At 38.2% G+C, this 26,532-nt stretch overlaps 1 protein-coding gene across 1 annotated transcript in view; it reads right to left on the reverse strand.

Moving 5' to 3' along the window:
* RXFP1 (relaxin family peptide receptor 1) overlaps positions 1 to 26,532 on the reverse strand; it is a 113,404-nt gene that overhangs the window by 45,640 nt on the left and 41,232 nt on the right. The window contains exon 3 of the mRNA XM_066360180.1: positions 1,083 to 1,181. Within this exon, the coding sequence (XP_066216277.1) occupies positions 1,083 to 1,181 (99 nt within the window). The remainder of the gene's footprint in view (positions 1 to 1,082; positions 1,182 to 26,532) is intronic.

Raw genomic sequence — 26,532 nt, forward strand, 5'->3', positions numbered from 1 at the left:
TATCTGGAGCATTTCCTCAATCTGTTGAGATTTTGCTGCTGTCAATTGTCATGAGTTTGGCTCAACTAAACTCATAAAAAAACTTTTTTAATGAAAAGTATATATAATAAAAAGAAAATAAAAACTATGCTTTGAGATAATGTGGCTTAATCCATTAATTGTTTTCATCATGTTAGCAGTTAAATTATACCTGTTAACTTTTTTCTTTCCCCAAAGCTTTTAGCTTTTCAATGATCAAGTAATTTGGTCTTCATACTCTGGGAAAAGTGAGGCTGAGACAGATTGCGGAGTAACCTGTGAGACTTATAGGAACAATGTACAGCCCCTTAAACTTGGGATTATTAGTAGTTTTTATTAATCTTATTTGAGTACTAAAAATATTAAAAACTAAAACAAAATCTATAATTTACAATTTGTGATAGAACATAACAAAAACAAATAAAGGACTCCACCCCTCTCCCCAACCCCTGCTTTTAAACTAAAGTTTTGAAAAGCTAGGATCAAAATGATAATTCCAAAGCACAAATTTACATTTGCACAATTTATTAGAACAGACTAAATTTATTTAAAAGGAATTATTTACATAGATATTCCCAATCTAAAGTGTTATAGACTTAATGGTTAGGGTTATACCCTCCGACACCCCTCCAGTGTTTATGTAAGTATTTGATATATCACTAAACATAGTAGGTTATAACTAATAAGGCTTTTTTTGGTAGCTCTAAAGTATAGTTTATCCCTCAGAAGATCTTTCAAAATCCATACATTTTGTATGCTCTTCAATTTCACAATTTTCTTTGTATCAGAGTTTATAGTGACTGTAAAAAGGAGACATATAAAATGGAAACCTTCATGGACAGTAATTTTGTTTACAATAATACCTAACATGATTTATTACGTTTACACTTAAGATCCCTGAGTCATTTTTAAATAAAATTCTCACACTAAGACTGTATGTCTAATAGAGCTTGCAACAGGAAAACTATAACTAACTTTTTTTAAATGTTGGATTCAATTTTTAAAGACACAGTGTTCTCTTATAAACTCATAGAAACAGAGACTCAACCCCTTTGAGTACTCACTGCATTTCGGTGTTTCTAACTCAAAGAGATACGGGAAAGTCGTTCTGTTGTAATTGAAAACATGTTTCTCAAATTGCACAGGCCATCCACTGGTGTCTTCTAAAATAAAGTCAGAGAGTAGAAAAGTTCAAGAAAACAAAAATTCTGGTGTGTTGGGGAAAACAGGTTTTCACTTTAAAATAAATGAATGATTCTCAAACTTAGTGAGATAAACATTATCTGGGAGCTTGTTACAAAGAGAGTTTCTGGGGCCCCCTTCTACAGATACTGATTTCATATGTCTGAGATGGGTCTCCTAGACTCCACTCTTCACAGGCACTCTAGGTGAAAGTAGTGTTTGGCAACTATTGTTTGGACTATAGTTTAACAAACAGCACTTTTAATGTATTAAAACATAACACATAACACTGTTCTTGGCATATTAATTATAATCCCTCTATCTTCTTCAATATAAAAACTGATGTTGGAGATTATTAACCTGGATACATGGTCATGACAGTTAAATTTAAAATGAAGGAAAACTATATGAGTTGTCGAGAGGCAAATGCATGTGGATATGGACTCATCAAAAGGATAGATGATGAGAGACACGACAGTTGTATATACAGCTGATTGTACTGCTGGAACAGACCTGTGGTGGGTACTAGAGATTCACTCACTCAGCTTCCATTCAACTCCCCCTTCCCTGGTGTGCACCTGTAGAGCAAAGACTAAAAAGCTTACGACTTTCATATCTGTATAAACAGGATTTGGGGTGTATGCACATGTGTTTTGGTTGGGAGAAGAGAAAAAGAAGTCCTTTTCCTTTATGTAAGTATTTGATATATCACTAAACATAGTAGGTTATAACTAATAAGGCTTTTTTTTGTAGCTCTAAAGTATAGTTTATCCCTCAGGGGTTGGAAAAAAAGACATTGTGTAAGATGCAGTTGTAGCCCAGCAGGGAAGTTCAGGTGTTGCCAGCATTGTGTGTGTCAAGAGGCAGTGGTGTTGGTGGGAGGGGCAGAGGATGAGTGCTGTCTCAGATTCTGGATTGCAGCTATGGTGGCATGCTCTTGGATTTAATGGCACCAATGAGGCCTTGCTGATTCTCAACTTTCCAGCCCTTATGAAAATGTAACTAATTTCTGTTTGATATAGGTAATATGGGCTCTGTTTTTTACATTAAACTCTGATAGATGGAGTGACGTCACGGAAATGGCGCCGTGAGCAGCGCGTCCGACAGATCTCCCCAAAATCACAACAAATTTATCAACTAGAAAAAGGAAAATTTATCTTCGGAGCAAACTGAAAGCAATAGGACTGTTATCACTCGAATCTGAAAGACGAGGGTGTGGAGGAAGCTACCCCAGGGACGTTCACTCAAGCCGCGAGAAAGTGCGCCTGGGGTAAGTCATCCCGCACTCGGAAGCCGCCGCCGCCGCCGCCGCCACCGCCGCTGCCGCCGCCGCCAGCCCGGGTCGGTTGCAGAACGAGCGGTGAGCAGCTGCTGGCGTGCTCCCGGTCTGGTTGCAGACCGAGCATTGCAGACCGAGCACCGCTAACGTTCCCAGCGGCCCGCGCACTGGGAGCGGGAGAGGCCCCAGGGCGGTATTCCCTACTTGGGAGATTCTCTCCGCGGGCGGGGCACCTCACCCAGCCATTCAAGCTAACAATCAAGCGTTGGGGGAGGGGCGCGCGCAGGCAGCCTGAAATACCTTCGGGAGCACAGCTGCGACCCAATTACTAAAATTAACTTAACCCGTGAAATCTGCGCACCCTCGGTTCTAATTGATAAGATCTCTCTCAGTTCACCGACCCAAGACAAGAGGCTTGATATTTTTTGGTGCCTCTCGCTAAAGGGGCGGGGGCAACTTCTGATTGATAGAGCCTCCATATTCAGGGATAAACGCTAACAAGAAGGACTTGGCAGATAATAAGATCTATAGCACAGTAGTCGCAAACAGAGGCTAGTGCCTCTTCTTACCGGCCAAAACAGGCTACAAAGTGTGGAAAGCCTGGGTTGAGAGGTCCAACGGAATGCTAGGCGCTGAACAATCACCTTGACAACAATTGACTCCCACCCCCGCCTGATTACACTGGAGGCCCTGACTGTCAGAGCCCTTCCCAGAGCCTTGCACTGAGTGGGGATAGAGTGGGGATTTCCCAGCTCGTTGAGCCTCTTACTCCCCAGACAGAAGCAGTGGCAGCCTTGTGGCTGGATCGCCAGGCTGCTGGTTCGGGAAGGGGGGACTGGGAGAGAGAATCCACGAAGGCGAACTCTCTCGTCGGTAGACCCTGCAGACGCCGGCAGGCCTTGACTACCAGCAAGACTAAAGCCAATTGTGTGACATTGCCGTAGAACCCCATCAATTGCAAGTCCCTGCCTGGGTGTGGCGCAGGGGCAGGGCCTGGGGTGCAGAGTCGCCGACCGGGAAGAGGGAGAGAGGAGAAGGAGGAAGAGGTTGACATCTCAAAATCAGGAAAAATCCACAGACTTTGCAGCTTGTTCCACTGTTTGTTTTTTTTTTTTTTTTTTTTTTTTTTTGTTGTTGTTGTTGTTTGCTCCTTCTATCTTATTGCCTTTATTTCCTCCACCTCAGTCCTTCTATTCTCTGCCCATCTTATGCTTCCCTTTTCTTGAACTACACTACCCATAAGTGTTACATTTTATTTCTCTTCTTCATCCTCACCCTCCTTTGGGGTTATACTCCAGGACACTTAATTCTCACTCTCTCCTCTTTTGTTTTTTTTTGCCTTATTTTGTTTTTTTCTCTTCCTTTTTTATTTCTTCCTTCGTTTTTCTCTTTTTCTTATTTTTTCCTTTCTATTCGTTTTTTCTTTTCTCGTTTTACTTTCCTCCCATTTAATCCTCAATCACGAACAAATTAGTTAATTTGGGACTCAAGGTTTTTTTTGGCTTTGTTTTTCTTTTTCGGTTTTGTTTTTGTTTTTTTCTGGTTGGTTTGTTTTTGTGGCATTTTGGGTCCTCCCAACCCAAGGTCTCCATTGTATTTGGTCTTTGCTCCACTTAATACAACGTATTTTTACTTATTATTTTTATTTTTTCTTCTTGATTATTCCTTTTTTTGTCCTTTTTTCTGGTTCCCTCTTGTCCCTCTCATTATATCTCTTGGTTGACCGTCACCCGCAGGCAGATCAACTTATGCTTGTCTAAGATTTTCTTCTTTTTTTTTTTTTTATTTATTTTTTATTTTTTTTATTTTTTGCCCCCTTGAACTCTACACCGCAAACCAGGCCCTCCATTATAGGCACGATATTTCCCTGAGGAGGGGAGAGGAGGGAAGGAGAACAAAGAAAAAAAAAAGGGGGAAATAATAAATTATTACTGCTTTTTTTGTGGGGTGTTTTACCCTTTGTTTTTTGGGTTTTTTTTTTGTTTTTGTTTTTGTTTTTTTTGTTTTTTTGTTTTTTTGTTTTTTACTTTTTACTCTTTATTAATTCTAATTAGTGCTATTAACAAGACCACCCTCAGATGCCAATAAGAAAGAGGAAATCGAATATTATGGATACAAAAGAAAGAGAGGTAACACAAATAGATGTAGAAAAATCTATGGAGAAAAGACTTAACATATTGGAAGCCTTGGAGCTAAATGACAGAGAATTTAAAATAGAAATCTTAAAAATACTCAGAGATATACAAGAAAACACGGAAAGGCAATATAGGGAGATCAGAAAACAACTCAATGAACACAAAGAATATATTACCAAGGAAATTGAAACTATAAAAACAAATCAAACAGAAATGAAAAACTCAATTCACGAGCTGAAAAACGAGGTAACAAGCTTAGCTAGCAGAACAACCCAGATTGAAGATAGGATTAGTGAAATAGAAGACAAACAACTTGAGGCACAACAGAGAGAAGAAGAAAGAGACTCAAAAATAATAAAAAACGAGAAAGCCCTACAGGAATTATCTGACTCCATCAGAAAGAATAACATAAGAATAATAGGTATATCAGAGGGAGAAGAGAAAGAAAATGGAATGGAGAATATACTCAAACAAATAATAGACGAGAACTTCCCAAGCCTGTGGAAAGAACTAAAGCCTCAAATTCAAGAAGCAAACAGAACACCGAGTTTTCTTAACCCCAACAAACCCACTCCAAGGCACATCATAATAAAGATGACACAAACCAATGACAAAGAAAAAATTCTCAAGGCAGCCAGGGAAAAGAAGAGTACAACATATAAAGGAAGGCCTATTAGATTATCATCAGATTTCTCAGCAGAAACTCTACAAGCTAGAAGAGAGTGGACCCCAATATTTAGAGCCCTGAAAGAGAGGAACTTTCAGCCAAGAATACTATACCCATCAAAGCTATCCTTCAAGTATGAAGGAGATATAAAAACATTCACAAATACAGAAAAGATGAGAGAATTTATCACGAGAAAGCCCCCACTCCAGGAAATACTAAAGGGGGTTTTCCAACCAGATTCAAAGAACAAAAGAAAACAACACCACAAGTAACAGCTCCACCAAGAACACAATAAAACCAAACTTAAACTGTGACAACAAAGGAAAAAAAAGGGGGGAGAGAATGGAGATTAACAGTAGCAAAGGACGATGAAGTGCAGAAATACTTATAAGATAGGGTACTACAATGAATATGGTAGGTACCCTTTTCATTACTTAATGGTAACCACCCTAGAAAAAACCACCACAAAAACACATGACTTAAAAAAGGTAGCAACAGAGGAAAGAAGTATGGAACACAAACAAACAGAAACAAATGATAGAAAAACAAAAGAGAAGAATCAAACTAGATACAAAACTAACAGAAAGCAATTTATAAAATGGCAGTAGGGAACCCACAAGTGTCAATAATTACACTAAATGTAAATGGATTAAACTTACCAATAAAAAGACACAGAGTAGCAGAATGGATTAAAAAAGAAAATCCAACTATATGCTGCCTACAAGAAACACATCTAAGCAACAAGGATAAATACAAATTCAAAGTGAAAGGCTGGAAAACAATACTCCAAGCAAACAACACCCAAAAAAAAGCAGGTGTAGCAATACTCATATCTGATAATGCTGACTACAAGACAGAAAAAGTACTCAAAGACAAAAATGGTCACTTCATAATGATTAAGGGGACACTGAATCAAGAAGACATAACAATCCTTAATATATATGCACCAAACCAAGGAGCACCAAAATATATAAGACAGCTACTTATTGACCTTAAAACAAAAACTAACAAAAATACAATCATACTTGGAGACCTCAATACTCCGCTGACGGCTCTAGATCGGTCATCCAAACAGAGAATCAATAAAGATATAGTGGCCTTGAACGAAATACTAGAACACCTGGATATGATAGACATCTACAGGACACTTCATCCCAAAGCGACAGAGTATACATTTTTCTCTAGTGTACATGGAACATTCTCAAGAATTGACCATATGTTGGGCCACAAAGACAATATCAGCAAATTTAGAAAAATTGAAATTGTACCAAGCATATTTTCTGATCATAAAGCCTTGAAACTAGAATTCAACTGTAAAAAAGAGGGGGAAAAACCCACAAAAATGTGGAAACTAAACAACATACTTCTAAAAAATGAATGGGTCAAAGAAGAAATAAGCGCAGAGATCAAAAGATACATACAGACAAATGAAAATGAAAATACGACATATCAGAATCTCTGGGATGCAGCAAAAGCAGTAATAAGAGGAAAGTTCATATCACTTCAGGCCTATATGAACAAACAAGAGAGAGCCGAAATAAACCACTTAACTTCACACCTTAAGGAACTAGAAAAAGAAGAACAAAGACAACCCAAAACCAGCCGAAGAAAGGAGATAATAAAAATCAGAGCAGAAATAAATGAAATAGAGAACAGAAAAACTATAGAAAAAATCAATAAAACAAGGAGCTGGTTCTTTGAAAAGATCAACAAAATTGACAAACCCTTAGCAAGACTCACCAAAGAAAAAAGGCACAGGACTCAAATAAATAAAATCCAAAATGAAAGAGGAGAGATCACCACAGACATCACAGATATACAAAGAATTATTGTAGAATACTATGAAAAATTATATGCCACCAAATACAACAATCTAGAAGAAATGGATAAATTCCTAGAACAATACAACCTTCTTAGACTGAGTCATGAAGAAGCAGAAAGCCTAAACAGACCAATCAGCAGGGAGGAAATAGAAAAAACTATTAAAAACCTCCCCAAAAATAAAAGTCCAGGCCCAGACGGTTATACTAGTGAATTCTATCAAACATTCAAAGAAGACTTGGTTCCTATTCTACTCAAAGTCTTCCAAAAAATTGAAGAAGAAGCAATACTTCCAAACACATTTTATGAGGCCAACATAACCCTCATACCAAAACCTGACAAGGATGGCACAAAGAAAGAAAACTACAGACCAATATCTCTAATGAATACAGATGCTAAAATTCTAAACAAAATACTGGCAAACCGAATACAACAACATATTAAAAAAATAATACATCATGATCAAGTGGGATTCATCCCAGAATCTCAAGGATGGTTCAACATACGCAAAACGGTTAACGTAATACACCATATCAACAAAACAAAGAACAAAAACCACATGATCTTATCAATAGATGCAGAAAAGGCTTTTGATAAAATACAACACAATTTTATGTTTAAGACTCTCAACAAAATGGGTATAGAAGGAAAATATCTCAACATGATAAAGGCCATATATGATAAACCATCAGCCAACATCATTTTAAACGGCAAAAAACTGAGGACTTTCTACCTTAAATCAGGAACAAGACAGGGTTGTCCACTCTCTCCACTCTTATTTAACGTGGTGCTAGAAGTTCTGGCAAGAGCAATCAGACAAGACAAAGAAATAAAAGGCATCCATATTGGAAAAGAAGAAGTAAAGGTATCACTTTTTGCTGATGATATGATCCTATACATCGAAAACCCGAAGGACTCCACAAAAAGATTATTAGAAACAATAAACCAATACAGTAAGGTCGCAGGATACAATATTAACATACAGAAGTCCATAGCCTTTCTCTATGCCAACAGTGAAATATTAGAAAACGAACTCAAAAAAATAATCCCCTTCACGATTGCAACAAAAAAAATAAAATACCTAGGAATAAACATAACAAAAAATGTAAAGGACCTATATAATGAAAATTACAAAGCATTGTTAAGGGAAATCGAAAAAGATACAATGAGATGGAAAAATATTCCTTGTTCTTGGATAGGAAGAATAAATATAATCAAAATGGCCATATTACCCAAAGCAATATACAAATTTAATGCAATTCCCATCAAAATCCCTAGGAGATTTTTTAAAGAAATGGAACAAAAAATCATCAGATTTATATGGAACTATAAAAAACCCCGAATAGCCAAAACAATCCTAAGGAAAAAGAATGAAGCTGGGGGCATTACAATACCTGACTTTAAACTATATTATAGGGCCACAATAATCAAAACTGCATGGTATTGGCAGAAAAATAGACACTCAGACCAATGGAACAGAATAGAAAGCCCAGAAATAAAACCACATATATATGGTCAAATAATCTTTGATAAAGGGGCCAACAACACACAATGGAGAAAAGAAAGCCTCTTCAACAAATGGTGTTGGGAAAACTGGAAAGCCACATGCAAAAGAATGAAACTCGACTACAGCCTGTCCCCGTGTACTAAAATTAATTCAAAATGGATCAAAGACCTAAATATAAGACCTGAAACAATAAAGTACATAGAAGAAGACATAGGTACTAAACTCATGGACCTGGGTTTTAAAGAACATTTTATGAACTTGACTCCAATGGCAAGAGAAGTGAAGGCAAAGATAAATGAATGGGACTACATCAGAATAAAAAGTTTTTGCTCAGCAAGAGAAACTGATATCAAAATAAACAGACAGCCAACTAAATGGGAAATGATATTTTCAAACAACAGCTCAGATAAGGGCCTAATTTCCAAAATTTACAAAGAACTCATAAAACTCAACAACAAACAAACAAACAATCCAATAAAAAAATGGGAAGAAGACATGAATAGACACTTCTCCCAGGAAGAGATACAAATGGCCAACAGATATATGAAAAAATGCTCAGCTTCATTAGTTATTAGGGAAATGCAAATCAAAACTACAATGAGATACCACCTCACCCCTGTTAGATTAGCTATGATCAACAAGACGGGTAATAGCAAATGTTGGAGAGGCTGTGGAGAAAAAGGAACTCTCATTCACTGTTGGTGGGACTGTAAAGTAGTACAACCATTATGGAGGAAAGTATGGTGGTTCCTCAAAAAACTGCAAATAGAACTACCTTATGACCCAGCAATCCCTCTACTGGGTATATACCCCAAAACCTCAGAAACATTGATACGTGAAGACACATGTAGCCCCATGTTCATTGCAGCACTGTTCACAGTGGCCAAGACATGGAAACAACCAAAAAGCCCTTCAATAGAAGACTGGATAAAGAAGATGTGGCACATATACACTATGGAATACTACTCAGCCATAAGAAACGATGACATCAGATCATTTACAGCAAAATGGTGGGATCTTGATAACATTATAAGGAGTGAAATAAGTAAATCAGAAAAAAACAAGAACTACATGATTCCATACATTGGTGGAACATAAAAATGAGACTAAGAGACATGGACAAGAGTGTGGTGGTTACCAGGGGTGGGGGGAGGGGGGACAGGGGGAGGGTTGGGGGGGGGGGGGAGGGGCACAGAGAACTAGATGGAGGGTGGCGAAGGACAATCTGACTTTGGGCGAGGGGTATGCAACATAGTTTAATGACAAGATAACCTGGACATGTTTTCTTTGAATATATGTACCCTGATTTATTAATGTCATCCCATTACCATTAATAAAAATTTATTTAAAAAAAAAAAAAAAAAAAAAAAACTCTGATAGATAATAGAGACTGACTGAATTACTGGATTAAAATATGACTTCAATGACAGTGTATATTTGGTTAGCTTGAGGAGCTCAAGTGGAATCTTGTGAATGAGAACAAAGTAATATATCTTTTCTGAATACATGAGTTTCAGTGGAGTTTAGTTTTGTGGTCTTGCTACAGGAATGTTGGCAATATTTTTCAGCATTTTTCCTACTTCTCCCTTATGGGCTTTGGGGAGAGTCAAGAGTCTCACAAAGTGTTTTGCTCTACTGGGCTCCAGAACCATCTACATATTTCCTCATATATAAGATGCTCCCATGTATAAGATGCACCTTAATTTTGGGGCCTGAATTTTGAAAAAAAATGTATTACATAAAGTTATTAAACTCAAGTTTTATTCATCATAAAATTCATACAATTCCTCATCACTGTGAAAACTCCTATCCATTAGCTTGTCATCATCTGTGTCTGATGACGAAACACTGTCTTCAACAATGAGCACCAAAACAAGCGCGAAAAAAGCAGGAAATGCAAGTAAAACATCTACAACCACTGTATAAGATGCACCCAGTTTTTAGACCTGAAAATTTTCGAAAAAAGGTGTGTCTTATACATGGAGAAATATGGTATTTGTTTCTATGCTCTCAGGTTTTGAAGTTTATGGCATTAAATTGTCTCCTTTTCATAGTTTGGCTGAGTTTGTTGAGTTTTTGGCAAGGTTTTACTTTTAAAAACTTGGTTCTTATCTTTACATATAGAAAAACAAAAATTTTGTGAGAGATTTTCAATCTCCCATTTTAATAGAGAAATTAAATATTAGCATTTGGTACTGAGAGAACTAATATTTAGCAAATACCTACTAACCTGTCCTGGGTACTTTATTTCATCCTTGTAATTACTCTATTTGGTCATCATTGTCATCTCCATTTAAAAATTAAAAAACTGATTCTGAGAAGTTTAAGTGATTCCCTAAAAAACAGAATTAGTTAAAATAACAAAATAATTAGAACAATTATATTATTTGTTTTCTAGGCCAAAGAAATTAGTTTATATTCTATCTCTAGAACATGTCCAACTTTTGTGTGACATTAGGTTTAAATATTTAATTACTACTATTTGTTTTCTATTTTCTTTTTTTTTTTATAATAATTTTATTTTTTTAATGGGGTGACATCAATAAATCAGGATACATATATTCAAAGATAACAAGTCCAGGTTATCTTGTCGTTCAATTATGTTGCATACCCACCACCCAAAGTCAGATTGTCCTCTGTCACCTTCTATCTTGTTTTCTTTGTGCCCCTCCCCACCCCCTTTCCCTCTCCCATTCCCCCCTCCCCCCCGTAACCACCACACTCTTATCAATGTCTCTTAGTTTCACTATTATGTCCCACCTACGTATGGAATAATACAGTTCCTGGTTTTTTCTGATTTACTTATTTCGCTTCGTATCATGTTATCAAGATCCCACCATTTTGCTGTAAATGTTCCGATGTCATCATTTCTTATGGCTGAGTAGTATTCCATAGTGTATATGTGCCACATCTTCTTTATCCAGTCATCTATTGATGGGCTTTTTGGTTGTTTCCATGTCCTGGCCACTGTGAACAATGCTGCAATAAACATGGGGCTGCATGTGTCTTTACGTATCAATGTTTCTGAGTTTTTGGGATATATACCCAGTAGAGGGATTGCTGGGTCATAAGGTAGTTCTATTTTCAGTTTTTTGAGGAACCACCATACTTTCTTCCATAATGGTTGTACTACTTTACATTCCCACCAACAGTGTATGAGGGTTCCTTTTTCTCCACAGCCTCTCCAACATTTGCTATTACCTGTCTTGCTAATAACAGCTAATCGAACAGGTGTGAGGTGGTTTGTTTTCTATTTTCCTCTTGTCTGTTTCATTTCTATTACTGAGGTTCTTACATCAGAATTATGTGACTTATACAAAAGTGCATTTAAACAACAAACAAGTGATTACAAACTGGAATTTAAGTTCATCATTATTGTTATTGATGGAATCATAATTGAAAGTATTGTAAGTCAGTAAGGTACTACTAAGAAAACAATTAAAAAAAAATTTTCAGTGCTGGCGAGTTGGCTTAGTGGTACAGCGTCAGCCCTGCGTGTGGAAGTCTTGGGTTCAATTCTGGCCATGGCACACAGGAGAAGCGCCCATCTGCTTCTCCACCCTTCCCCCTCTCCTTTCTTTCTCTCTCTCTCTCTCTCCCTCCTGCAGCCAAGGCTCCATTGGAGCATAGTTGGCCCAGACGCTGAGGATGGCTCCATGGCCTCCACCTCAGGTGCTAAAATGGCTTCAGTTGCATCGGAGCAAAGGGTCCAGATGGGCAGAGCATTGTCCCCTGGTGGGCATGCTGAGTGGATCCCGGCCAGGTGCATGCGGGAGTCTGTCTCTTTGCTTTCCTGCTTCTCACTTCAGAAAAAGTACAAAAAAATATATATACAAATAAATTAATCTTCATATTAATGTTATAAATATTTATACGTTGATAAATGTTTTAAAATAAAATATGTGGGTAAGATATGCGGTAGCATTTGGCTCTGGCTATGTCGAGGCATTGATTGTTTTTATAAATAATCTTTTTGCAAATCTACAGAATAAGGGTGAAAAGTGAGTTTGCAGGTGTCTGGGGCCTTAACCTTGCAGGTGGCTCTTTGTAGGAGTTGAAGGTGCTCATGTTCATGTTCATATTCCTGACACATAGGCCCAGACCTCAGGAAATAGCACACGGAATCAGGTGAGTTGATCGCATTCCATAGTCAGGGTTGTTTCTGTGGGTAGGGCTTCACAGCCGCTGTGAGATTCATAAGATGGGGAGGTTGGGTGACCGCCAGAGATGTTGATTTATCTCTCACTCTGTTTTTTTAACAGGACTGTATTTAACTAAACTTTTATGAATGAACTATTTCAATTTGCTGCATTTTTACCAGTAATGGCTAGTGTGGTGCTAAATTAAAATCATGGGCTTTATGTTCTTTTCTAACCCTTCTCACTTCAGAAAAACAATCAAACCCCTACCATCAACTAACTTTCTTGTCCTTCTATTTTAAGGTCTTCACTATATGTGGCCTTAGTTGAAACATTTTAGTCTGACAAATTCAAATGAGGTAGTAGTTATTTATATTGTTTTTCTTCTCTCTCTTAAGCCTCCTCTTTGTTCACCCTTTGTACCTCATTGGATCTTATGCTCTCTCCCCCCAATTAAAAAAGAGGGAAAGAGGAGAACAGAGGTGATGTCAGAGGGAAGTGGGGACGTACATTTAGAATGCAGAAACAGGACAAACCTGCTGATATTTCCCCAAGTCACAGCATATATTGTGTGTGGAGATCGCTTTTTAAAAGCAACGTCGTCAAACAAACAAGCTTTTTAGTATTAGCATTTACCTTCCTCTCTGCGTTCCCAAAACATTTTGTTCCTCCCACAAGAAGAAGGGAATATAGGACACAGGAAATGTAGCCAAAATTAAAAAAGTTGGAAGCCTAGTGTTTTTTAAGAAAACAGCTTTTGGTATATGTGGTTCTATATTTTAAATCCTGTATCCTTTATATTTTAAGAATGTATGGGGCAATGAGCAGAATGTTTTTTCACACTTTAGTAATAACCCCACTGAAATTTGATTCTTTGATTGTTTTTGAGACATCATAGATTGTTGTAAGGTGCCAAAAGCTACAGAATTAATATTAATATTTTAAGAAGTTTAAAGAACATTTTATTGGTTTAGGTTAGGCGTGCAGAAAGATTTTGTAAGTGTGATTTCTGTACTTGTGTGATTAGCATAAAACCAATATGGCCGATGGCACTGTGTTGTAAATGCAGAAGAGGAAGGAGACTTGGATTTTCTGATGTTCCACAATACCTATGGGAGGAGGGGTGAATAGCTAGCCAGGCACATGAAGAAAAAGATTAAATTAAAATCTTTTCTTATACTGATGAACCATTTACAGGTTTGTCCCTATGGAAACTACCCCTCCCCTCCTGAAAGCATATAGTTAATTTATGTATCTCTAAACAAAAGGTATAAACTTGTACTGTATGAATAGCTTTGTTAAAAATATATACATTTACTTAAGTTTTTTTTGTTTTTTTTTTTTAGCTAAAAATGAATGTAATGGATCTGTAACTAAAAACTGATGACATAGATCAAGAAAAATCTGGTCTTGCATGCTACATGAACTTAATAGATATTTGCTAATTGAATGAATGACTCAATGAATAGATGAATGATGAGGTTATGTCCTCAAAGATATGTTGAGAAAATTCAGTTTCTCTCATGCTACAATAAAATTTGGGAACCTGGCTACCTATCAAAAATACAGGTTTTCAGGCTCCTTTACTGGAGATTCTGACTTATGTGGTAAGTACAGAGCCGTGAGTATCTATTTTTCATAAGTGCCCCAGGTGAGTCTTAGAGATTTCAAAGAACTGCATTACGAGATTCACCCCAAGTCAGTCTTCTCATGTTGTAGTGGAGGAGAGCTAGCTTTAGAAATGGAAAAATTCTGCCAATCAGAAGAAACATATTTCTTTGCTTTAGCAGAGTTGCTGATTATTAACTGTAAGGTGGTCCAAATCACTCAAATAAAATGAACAGAAGTGGTCCCTAATTTAAAGGCACTTTGCTTATTCCTCTCTTAATACACTTACTGTAAAAGTTTCACACTATGCTCATTTATATTGTAGCCTATCTCCTTATGACAATATGGTAGGAAATAAACTTCTTAACCCATGTATTTTTTATATGTCTCAGTGACCTCTTAGGTACTTTCAATTTATTGTGAAAATGTGGCTCTTCCTGGCTCTCATGAAGTGTGTAAAGTATATGAAATACAAAAACATTATTTACACCAAGTATTAGTTATAATTTAGTTTTATGAAAAAAAGTGGGTTAGACTTTAGAATTTGAATTCTGGACAGTGCATCTCCCTCTCCTGTGTTCTCAGATTCGCCTCATGTTGTCATGGGAGGGGAGGCCAGTTCCAAGGGATGGAAATGGGAAAGTCCAAGTTTCCTGAATATACTGTTTTGTCGTGGTTCTATATTAGGCTTTTCTCAGATAGTTTCCCAGGATTCTCCTTGAGAAGAGAGTTCTGCAGTAAAATATGTTCAAAAAACACTGTATTTTATCCTGCCCACTTGGAATTAATAATACTTGCTAGTCGGATGATAGGAGAACTCAGGCAGTATAGAAATATCTCTAATTTTGTTTAATAAGGTGACCAATCGTCCTCCTTTAGGGAGGACAGTCCTTCTTCTGTAAGTTCCGTCCTCCCTTGAAAAGTTTCTCCTTTTTGATACTGGAAGACTAATCTGCAAATGTCTGTATTTGATCCATGCAGAGTCGATCCACTGCGTGTGATGTGAGATATTTGTATCTAAATGAGTACATTTTTCTTACAATTATTATTAAAAATTAATAGGTATGTAAGCATAATTACAATATAAAATATTAGAAATGTTTTTATTATGCATTTATCATATTATAGTGTATTATTTTATTTTTATTTTTTTTTACAGGGACAGAGAGAGAAAGTCAGAGAGAGGGATAGATAGGGACAGACAGACAGGAACGGAGAGAGATGAGAAGCATCAATCATTAGTTTTTTGTTGCGACACCTTAGTTGTTCATTGATTGCTTTCTCATATGTGCCTTGACTGTGGGCCTTCAGCAGACCAAGTAACTCCTTGCTTGAGCAGTAACGTTGGGTCCAAGCTGATGAGCTTTTTTTTTTGCTCAAACCAGATGAGCCCGCGCTCAAGCTGGCGACCTTGGGGTCTCGAACCTGGGTACTTGGCATCCCAGTCCGACGCTCTATCCACTGCGTCACAGCCTGGTCGGGCATATTATAGTGTATTATTGTTGCAGTGAATAAAATGTCTTTTATTTACGATATTGTTTTCTTCAATTTATTTTTGTCCTCCTTTTCATTGTAAAAAAGTTGGTCACCTTATTTTAATAGGACACCATGCAGGTTGAAAAGTGCTTGCTTTTTGCAAATTTCAATGCGTAATTTTCAATGCGTAGATTCTGGGCCAGCAGTATCAGCATTTCTTGCGAACTTCAAAGACAGACAAATTCTTGGACTCCCTTCTAGTAGCTCTGAATCAGAAACTGTGTAAATGGGGCTCAGCAGCCTGTATTTTACCAAGCCCTTCAGCTGACCTGATGCCTGCTAGTGTTTGAAAACCACTGCTGGACTAATGAATCAACTTTCTAGGTGTTCTGAATTAGGTGATAAAATTGTTTGCATTGCAAAGTGAATCACTTCCGAACTTTAACAGGTATGATATCCGTTTGGAGTGTCTATTAAAATGCAGGTTTCTGGGCTCTCATTTACCTACTAGATCAGCGTTTCCAAGGATGGGGCTCGTGAACCGGCACCTTCCACCAGCTCCCAGGGGACTCAGCTGCAGCTTATCCTCACAGTAAGTGTCCTAAATGCTCCATAGAGACTCAGAAGCCACTCCCAGTTTCCCTTGATGTTTAGATTTTGAATTAACAAAAGTGGAGCAACTTGTGCTTCTGTCAGATAGGAGGCCAGAACAAAGGAGGGTGAGATGATACTCTGTGCTAAATGGTCTTTTATTTAAATGAAGATATAAATGCTACCCTTACACTGTGTACATGCTTACTGATGGATGAATGAATGAAAAGGTGGTTAATCTACAAGTATGAGTTTATGAAAAGCAGAGCATTCCTGATTCTAAGATTTTACTCAATTCTCAGCATCCATTTTTGGGACACAGTGGAGCATCTTTCTCAGAAAGTAATAATCCCCAATGGCCTTGGGCCATTGGAATATACCTCTGGATGCAGCCTGACCAGGCAGAGCAATTCATCAAACTAGCGTGGAATGTCTTTGAATTGGAATGAAAACAGCAGTCTGCCAGACAGAATGCATTTGCCTCTTTTTGGACTCTTAATATCTTTGGCGATAACTCTTTGCAAAAATTAATGTTGTGACATTGTCCTGAGCCTATTTTAAAGAAAACTGAGGCCACTAAGAAACTATTTTGTGTCCTATCTAGTAAAAAGTACCTTGAGATGGAAAATCTTTGTGGAGTTAAACCAGACATCATTTAAGCTTTGTTAGATAAAAAATACTTGGCTTGTATTTATAGAAAAGTCAAGGGATCAGCTACTTAAATATTTCAATTGCTATTTTGAGAATAATAAGTAGAAAACCAATCATTTTTGAACATACTATTATTGTAAAGTACCCATATGTAAAGCCAGCAGTCAAGGCCAGGGCCACTATCACAGCAGCCTTCTGGCCTATGCAGGTTCGCATTGGATTCGGACAGTCGGTAAAGAAACAGTGGAGCCAAAAACTGATGGGCCATAGCCTTTAATCCTACCTTGCACCCGGCGGGCAAGTAAAAATACACACTGGGCTCCAAAACCCAGTCACACTCAGTGCTCACAAAGCCACTGACTTATCCGAGTTTCCTAGAATCAAAGGTTTCTAGCTCACCAGCCTTCTTCTCCTCAGTTCCCCATCTGCATCCTTATCCCAGATACAAACTCTACACAAACTGGCATCTCACTCAGCACTCCGCCATCTTGGCTGCTTCTCCTGGCCTCCTCCACGTGGCCTCCTTTAGCTGCTGGCTCTACTCTCTCCGCTCTCTCATGCTAACCTCAGGAGCCCAGAGCCCCAGCTCCCGTTCTACCCCTATTTTATAGTGTAGATTCAAAACCCTTAATCCAATATACAAAATAGGGAAGTCTCTAATACAAAGTCACTTTCTGAGGCATGATTGGATTGTACCACCCCACATCAAAAAGGGTAGGAAAGGCTTAATCCCAAAACCAAGCCCCAGGCTACAAGGATTCTACCTGCCTTTAGCCTGCCCCCAACACATTAATATCACCTGGGCAACGGCCTCCACGTGGGCAGCGGGCGCCATCTTTAACAAAGTGAGCATAATACATTTTATCCGCCCAACACCATACCTCAATTCTGCGGGTTTACGTAGAGACACCAAGTCCAGATGAATTTTAAGGAGTTTTATTAAAGGAGGAGATTTATTAAATATGCCGGTTACTAACATGGGGCATGTGTTGTAAGGCCCTCCTTGTCCGCAGATTCACTCCTCTGCTCTAGCAAGACAGAATGCTGATGGATAGAATCTGTTCAAGCCAGGATTTAGAAATATGTTGGCAATGAGATGAACAATGAGCAAAGGAAAAGTAGACAGAGACTCCTCTCAATGGTGTATTTGTGTGCTACGGTGATTTCTCATCTAAACACTGCATTTCTCTGTGCTTCTCACCCTCCTGTGGAGATGTAATCAGCCAGAAGGAAGAATGAGCTATTCTTTTTTTTTGACTATATGAATATCTGCACCCACTGCTTGATTTTTTTTTCTTCCATTCATATTACACTTACAGATTCTCTTTCTTAAAGCAGGGGCTGGGACTGAGACCTAGACTCAGGTGCAGGTAATTTATTTAGGAAGTGTAGTGTCTGGGCCCAGCCCTTGCGGCAGGTTATATACCTTTGTTCACACACACACAGGTTGGTGGGAAAAAGAGGAGGGGGACAGGACATAATTCATTAGCAAGCTTACAACATTTGTCTACAGGACTCATAAAAAACATTTCTACACATCAAAACCTACAAGGTAACACAATAACAAAAATGTTATTTCACATATTAAAAGATATTCCTAAATTTTCTAGTGTTCACTTGCCATTCATTTGTTTAGAGATATATATATACACATTAATTATATGCATTCAGGAGGGGAGGGGTAGTTTCCATGGCGCTAGGGGATAAATACCTGCAAATGGCTCATCAAACAAGAAAAGGTTTTTCCAATCTCTCCCTTCCTGCTCCTGGCTGCTATTTACCTGCTTCCTTACAGGCGTGTGGGGAAGGGAGGGAATCTAAATCTCCTTTCCCTCTTCATTTACAATACAATGCTATCGGCTATCCTGACTTGGTGCAAATTACACAAGCATAAAAACCATATCTACAAAATCTCTCTGCATGCCTAGCCCAAATTAATAAAATGTTCTTTAAGCTTCCTAGTAGAATGGAGCCTCCTACACAGTACGGTTCTGCAAGCCAGGAAACTTTCACATTTCTTTCCCTAAAATATTAATATTAGTTTTGTAGCTTTTTGGTACCTTACTACACTATGTGTGGTTGTTTATTACCACACATATTTATGACCCATGTCACTTTTCCTCCTGTGTTTTTAACCTTAAAAAAAAGACAAACCATCATCTTTAATGGAGTAGTCTAAAATGGGAACAGCTGGCTCTGGCTGGGACAAGAGATGTGGATCAGGGAGGGAAAGTGGAAGGGTTTTCTTTCCTTTTTTCTCCCTGGGCTGAATCTGGGGGAAACCAGAAACTCCTCCTAACCTCATTATACCTACAAGACCCATTTCCATAGAAGGTCATCTTCTGAGATTCTGGGTAGACGTTAACATTTAGTGGGTATTAACCAACTATACCACCGAAAATGTATGAAAAGAGGTTTCCAATTCCCCTAGGGATTACTGAAATACTAACACAGAAACAGAGTGACCAACATATTCAATCTTTTCCTGTAGACAAGGCTGCTAAAGTGCAGATCAGGTGAGGATGCTCAGAGTCTACAGATGGGAGGCATCAGAACTTAGGTCTTTATGGTGGAGTAAGGACTACAACCTGCCACCGGCAGAAATGAGGTTGGGTTGCTTGAACCGCAACAGGGAACACTCTTTTGTAAAGCCATCTGTTTATAATATAGAAGGAATGCTAGCATTTCACTCTGGAAATGCAGAGATCCTTTTAAAATAAAAATCAGGTACAGCGAATAGATTCCATAGCATCTGAAAATTTGATGCTATATTAAAATTTTATTTTTACTACTAAGTTGGCCCTGAGTTTAAAATGGACATAAATGATTCCTGAATGAGAGTCTTCACCTTTTGTAATCAGGTTCCTTTGGCATTTACCCAGATGTATTCTCTGAAGCAGCTGAGAATTTCAGCTGAAACTGTAAAAGGTCCCTCCTTTTTGATTTGTCACTGTTGCACCAACGACTGCTCTAATGACTCTTTAAGACTTTTTTGGCCTCTAATCTGCATCTGTGACAATTCTGAGTAGAGATGAAACATCAGTTAGTGATACATGACAGAAACATATGAATATTATATGAGAATTATATCAAATGGTATAACTTAGGGGAAAATTATACATTTCCATTTTGAAGTTTATCAGTAGAGATCAAAGTTATTATAAAAAGGGTACAATCAACTTTGACATATGTATGTCTCTATGTGTATATAAAATCTGTATTGCTCACATATTTTAGGAAGAAAGGAATTCCTGTGAATTCAACTGGAAACTTTAAATCTATTGCTTCTGCTTACATTGTGTCCTTGAAAAATGTTCAGTGACTTGATGTCTTATGCTTTTTGGAGTGAGATTTTTTTTTAAATATTCAGTAAAGTGTTTTGTTATAAAGAAATTATGAGTTTTCTAAGAAAGCTAGAAACTTAATACTATGAGTACTTGTTTAAGATGCCTGTGATAATATGAATTCTTTCTAAATATAATTACTTCATATTTAGCTCAATATATGGGGAGTCAATTTAATTTATCTAACTGTGTTTCACTTCTTTAATGCTTCCTTAAATTTTATTTCCATTATTTCCATTTGACTTATTTCTCCATTTTAATAATTATTATTGGTGTCAATGTTTAAATAGCTAAAGAGAAAAGGAGAAGTTTTTGAAGCTATGTTTTTGTTTGTTTGTTTGTTTTGTTTTGTTTTTGTATTTTTCTGAAGTGAGAAGCAGGGAGGCAGAGAGACAGACACCCACATGTGCCCGACCTGGATCCACCTGGCAAGCCCACTGGAGGACAATGCTCTGCCCATTTGGGGAGTTGCTCCACTGCAACTGGGGTCATTCTAGTGCCTGAGGCGGAGGCCATGGAGCCATCCTCAGTGCCCGGGGCCAACTTTGCTCCAATGGAGCCTTGGCTGTGGGAGGAGAAGAGAGAGAGAGAAAGGAAAGGGCAAAGGATGGAGAAGCAGATGGGCGCTTCTCCTGTGTGCCATGGCCAGAACACGCTGGGCTGATGCTCTACCACTGAGCCAACCAGCCATGGTTTGAAGCTATGTTTTAAGATATATTTTAAAACATTTATTTAAGGAAGAATCCTCCTATCCATTAGAAAAAGATTTTTTTTATTTCACAATATACTATTAAGTTATAAATGATCACTCTAAAGTGATTTTTAGCTGTGTTTTTAAAAAAATTATGTTAAGGTATTGCACTTTATGTGACTGTAAATATATTTAATGCTGCTTATTGAAAAAGCCTGAGAGACCCGTGGAGGCATAGTGGATAGAACGTTGACGTGGAACACTGAGGTCACTGGTTTAAAACCCTGGGCTTCCCTGGTCAACACACAAAAGATAAACAAAAAAGCCCGACTTATGTTAAAATCATAAAGCTCTCTTGAAATGCAACTAAATCAACTTTCTAAAAAGACAAACTTTCTGACAATTTAGTTAACATAAAGCAGAATTTAAATATAGATGTCTAAAAAATAAAAAGCTTGTGTAGCATAAGTTACTCAAATACTATAAAATGAAGGAAGAAAGCTCACAACTGAAGAAAATTAAAGCAACAAGAAGCAAGAAGAAATAACTACATCTCATCATTTTTAGTCCCTGCAACACTAAAGACAGTGGTGACACTCTTCCATTCTTCCTAGGATGCTCCAATCTAGCCATGCAAAGATAGTGGCAGCATGCTCGCTGACCATCTTCAAGGTTTTAAGCAGAGTTCAATTCTTTTTTATACTTTCTTTTATTTCTTTATTTTTAAAAATTATTATTAACTGAGAGGTGGGGAGGCAGATAAACTCCCGCATGTGCCTGGACTGGAATCTATCCAGCAAGCTCTCTACCAGACAATGCTCTGCCTGTCTGGGGCCACTGCTCCACTGCTTGGCAACCCAGCTATTTTAGCACCTGACTCAAGGCCAAGGAGCCATCCTCAGAGCCAATTTTGCTGGAACCATTCAAGCCATGGCTTTGAGAGGGGAAGAGAGAGAAAGAGAAGGAGAGAGATAAAAGGGGGAGGGGTGGAGAGGCAGATAGTTGCTTTTCCTCTGTGCCCTGACTGGGAATTGAACCTGGGACTTTCACACACTGGGCCAACACTCTACTGTTAAACCAGCTGCCAGGGCCTTTTTTTTTTTTTTGTATTTTCAAATGACTGTAACTAGTAGAGTTTCAGTTTTTCTTACAGAGACTAAAAATTTTCAGATAAATGGTAATAATAATTTAGTTTGTTAGCAAGTTCAAACACTTGCATACCAAATTGAAAACTTGATTCTAGTTTATTCCTGCTAGGATCATTTTGTATACATTCCTGATTTCTGCTCACTTGGTTCACTGTTCAGTGGTTCACTGAATCTACTGTGCTTCTAGATGACAGGAAGAGCTTATGGAAACATTGGCAAGTCCCCACAGAGTTTCTGATTCAGCAGGTCTAGGATAGGGCCCGAGAATCTTCATTTCTAACCAATTTGTGAATAATGCTGATGGGTTTTGTCCAGAACTACATTTGGAGATTCTTCGATTTAGTTGCATTTCAAGAGAGCTTTATGATTTTAACATAAGAAGACCAGGAACAGTTTAACATAGTATTTATTATATAGAAATGTCTTCAAAAGTGTGGTTAGCTTGCTTTAAGGTATAAAAGAATAGAGAAAAAGACAAGTATAAAATAGGGAAGTTGAGAGAGTAAAAAAAGGGGCGGAGAAATGAGGGACAGTTAGGCAGAATGGAAGTGGATAGACATGAAAACAGCGGGACAGAAAGAGAATGGCTCACAAACCTACAGAAAGTGGAAAAAGCTTAGTCAGTACTCACATGCTTGATCGGGGATTTTTGCCCACTAAGGGACTAGGGAAAGACCAGCGAGGAATTCTCACCCCCATAGAAATGGCACCCAATACCAGAAGGTGTGGATTAGGATATCAAAATTTAGCACAGGGGCCTTGGTAGCTCCTGCTACCCCAATAATGCATTGTGCAGACCCAATTACTTGGAAATTAGATAATCCTGTATGGGTAGATCAATGGCCCCTTTCTCAGGAGAAACTTAGGGCAGCTGCTCAATTGGTACAAGAGCAGCTACAGCTTGGGCACATTGAACCATCTAATAGCCCATGAAATACACTTCCATATTTTGATCTTGTTGCCTCCTTGATTATCAAGGGGCATAGGTGACCCTTACAGCTTATAGGTTTTGAGCCTCAAAATTATTGTTGTTCCTTTTTTCAAAGGATCAACAACAATGGCTCTGGGAAACTTCCACTAAATGGCAAATCGCTTTTGCAAATCAATGGACAACTTTATACTGAAATAGACAACTTAAAATCAGCTCAAAGATTAGAATTATATGCCATTATCATGGCTTTTCAGCATTTGTCATATTCCTCCTTTAATCTATATACAGACAGCAAATATTTACTTATGGTTTTTTCCACTATAAAGACTGCTGTTTTAGGGACAACTGCGGATGAACTATTTCAGCAGTTCCTCCTTCTTCAAAGACTTGTATGTCAACATAGAGCTCCATGTTTTATAGGACATACTCGAGCTCACTCCATGCTCCCTGGAGCTTTAGTACAGGGAATGCCCTTGTTGATCAAGCTACCCAAAAGAAAATTATTTGGAGCAACCATAACAGATCGAACAATTCAGTCTCATACTATTCATCACCAGAACGCTGCAGCCCTGTGTAAACAGCTTCAACTTTCTCGGGAAGCAGCATGGCAGATTGGTAAATCCTGTCCAAGGTGTCCTATACTACAGTCTGTCCCTTCATTTGGATTTAACCCTCAAGGACTCCTACCAGGACAACTTTGGCAAATAGAGGTTACTCACATACCTTCATTTGGCAAACAGCCCTATGTCCACGTTACAATGGATACTTATTCTGGATTTATATACAAAGTAACCTGTGCCAGAATAGGAGAGGCTGCTAAGCAGGTTATAGCTCATTGTCTGTATGCATTTTTCTATTATTGGATTTCCTAAACTGGTTAAAACTGACAATGCTCTTACATATGTAGCAAAAGCATTTACTGTATTTTGTCAAACCTTTCAAATTATGGATATTTCTTACAATCTTTAAAGTCAAGGCATTATTAAAGCATACCCAACAAATATTTTAAGGTCAATTTAAAAAAATTTAAAAGGGGGGAGTCATATCCTGGAACTCCTACGGGTATACCATATCATGCTTTTTACTTAAAAATTTTTAAATTTCTTTTGAATGCTGATGAACAGGAGACACCAAATCTTCAAAAGTTCTGCAAACTTCTACCTTCTTTTATTTGATCCAGCTAATAACACTGTTTTGTCTTTTTCCAAATAGCTCCAGATATACAGAAAAGGTTTATATAGGCAGATGGGGATCCTCAAACCCCTCAGTGAGATCTTCTGAGCATGGCTTTTAAGGTACCAAGAGGCAGATAAAGCCCAATAGAGATTAGGGGAACTACCAGCTTCTAGGATACACCCTTAAAGGCTCCAACGCCCCAAAGGGGTCTCATAGGATGCCATCTGGGTCCTGCTTCAATAGTGAAAAGGAAGGTCATTGAGCTAAAGCCTGCCAGGCTTACATGCCTCTGCTGTGAGGAAAAAGGGACACTGGAAGGTAGGCTTCCCCCTCGCTCCTCTAAGGGAGGGTTCAGTCTCTTCCAGCCCTGCTCCAGCCACCCATGACCTAACCCTGCCTAGAATGCTGGGGTTTGCCACTGAAGGCTGAAGGTGCCCAGGGCCGTCGGCCCCATCTACGACACTGTGGATGAGCCTAGGGTATTTATTCCAAGAAGCAGGTAAACTGATCTCATTTGCACAAGGGCCACTTAACTATGTCTTGCCTGAATAGTCAAGGTTTTTTATTCTTCCCTCAAAGATCTCTGTTGTGGGTGTTGACAGTCCTATTTTCTGCTGCTTTGTTTAATATATAGTGTTTCCTTTATTCCTCCTACCTCAATGCCCCACTCATATTTCAGGCTGGGACCTACTCCTAATTTCGAGCTCTTTCTCCCCCTTTTGCCAAGTTCTATTGTGAAGTTACCTTTGCCACCCAGCTTAGTGTATCCCAAGGTTCTCTTTACCAAGCCACAATTGCAGAGCTCCAGGGAAAAGCACCCTGGTCTCATCTCTCCAGGCAGAGGAGAACAGAGGTTCCATCTCCACACATGCTGCAGATGGCTTTTCCAGTCTACCTGAATCATTACCAGCTAGAAGCAGCTGTCATTGGGACTTGGATGTGAGCTGCAAAGTATAGAATTGTGACAATTCCAGTGCCATGAGGACTTTTCCTGGATGTGGACTTTTTCTGGGCTCCTGCTCCTTGTGATAGCTCCTAATGGACTGAACTGGGGTTGAGTTGCATTCGCAGGGATTTGGAATGGTGTTGGTGCCAACTGGGACTTGGTGAGCATGTTAAGGACACTACTCTTTTATGGATTCTTGCTGTATTGGCCAAGAGTTTGCTTAAAGGCTTTAATTGCTGTAAAAAAAAAAGTATATATATATATATAGAAGACTAGATAAAGAAGATGTGGCACATATACACTATGGTATACCATTTAGCCATAAGAAATGATGACATCGGATCATTTACAACAAAATGGTGGGATCTTGATAACATTATATGGAGTGAAATAAGTAAATCAGAAAAAACCAAGAAGTGCATGATTCCATACATTGGTGGGACATAAAAATGAGACTAAGAGACATGGACAAGAGTGTGGTGGCTATGGGGTGGGGGAGGGAAGGAGGGAGAGGGGAAGGGGAGGGGGAGGGACACAAAGAAACTAGATACAAGGTGACAGAGGACAATCTGACTTTGGGTGATAGGTATGCAACATAATTGAATGACAAGATAACCTGGACATGTTTTCTTTGAATATATGTACCCTGATTTATTGATGTCACCCCATTAAAATTAATAAAAATTTATGTATAAAAAAAAAGAAAGTGGAGAAAGCATTGGGAGAAAGAGAAAGTCAGGGAGATGGGGGGAGGAGCCATTATGGATAGATACAATTCTAATCTGATTTTTGTTCTGATTAAGTATTGTTTTAAGAAAAGTTAAGCCCATGCTTGTCATCAGAATTTAATTCTAAGTACCTGTATAAAGAAATAGGCCTTAATGCTGTTTTCTAGTGTTATAGTCCATTAAAATTCACCAGGATTCAGAATAAATGAATATAATTAAGGGCCAAGTATACAAGTCTACATAATTTATCTTGCCTCAAAATCAACTATAATTCAGATGTGGAAAAGCTTACTCACCTAAGTATCCCAGATCAGTAGAAAATACACACACACACACACACACACACACACACACACACCTACATTTACATTCAACTACAAAATCAAGAATGTAGAAAAGTACTATTCCTTCAGATAGCAGCTACTATTTCAATGAGACATTAAATACACAAACTATGGTTATTCCCAAAAGTACTTAAATTGTTTAACAGACAG

Source organism: Saccopteryx leptura, chromosome 1 (assembly GCF_036850995.1).
Source record: "Saccopteryx leptura isolate mSacLep1 chromosome 1, mSacLep1_pri_phased_curated, whole genome shotgun sequence".
NCBI classification, from domain to species: Eukaryota; Metazoa; Chordata; class Mammalia; order Chiroptera; family Emballonuridae; genus Saccopteryx; species Saccopteryx leptura.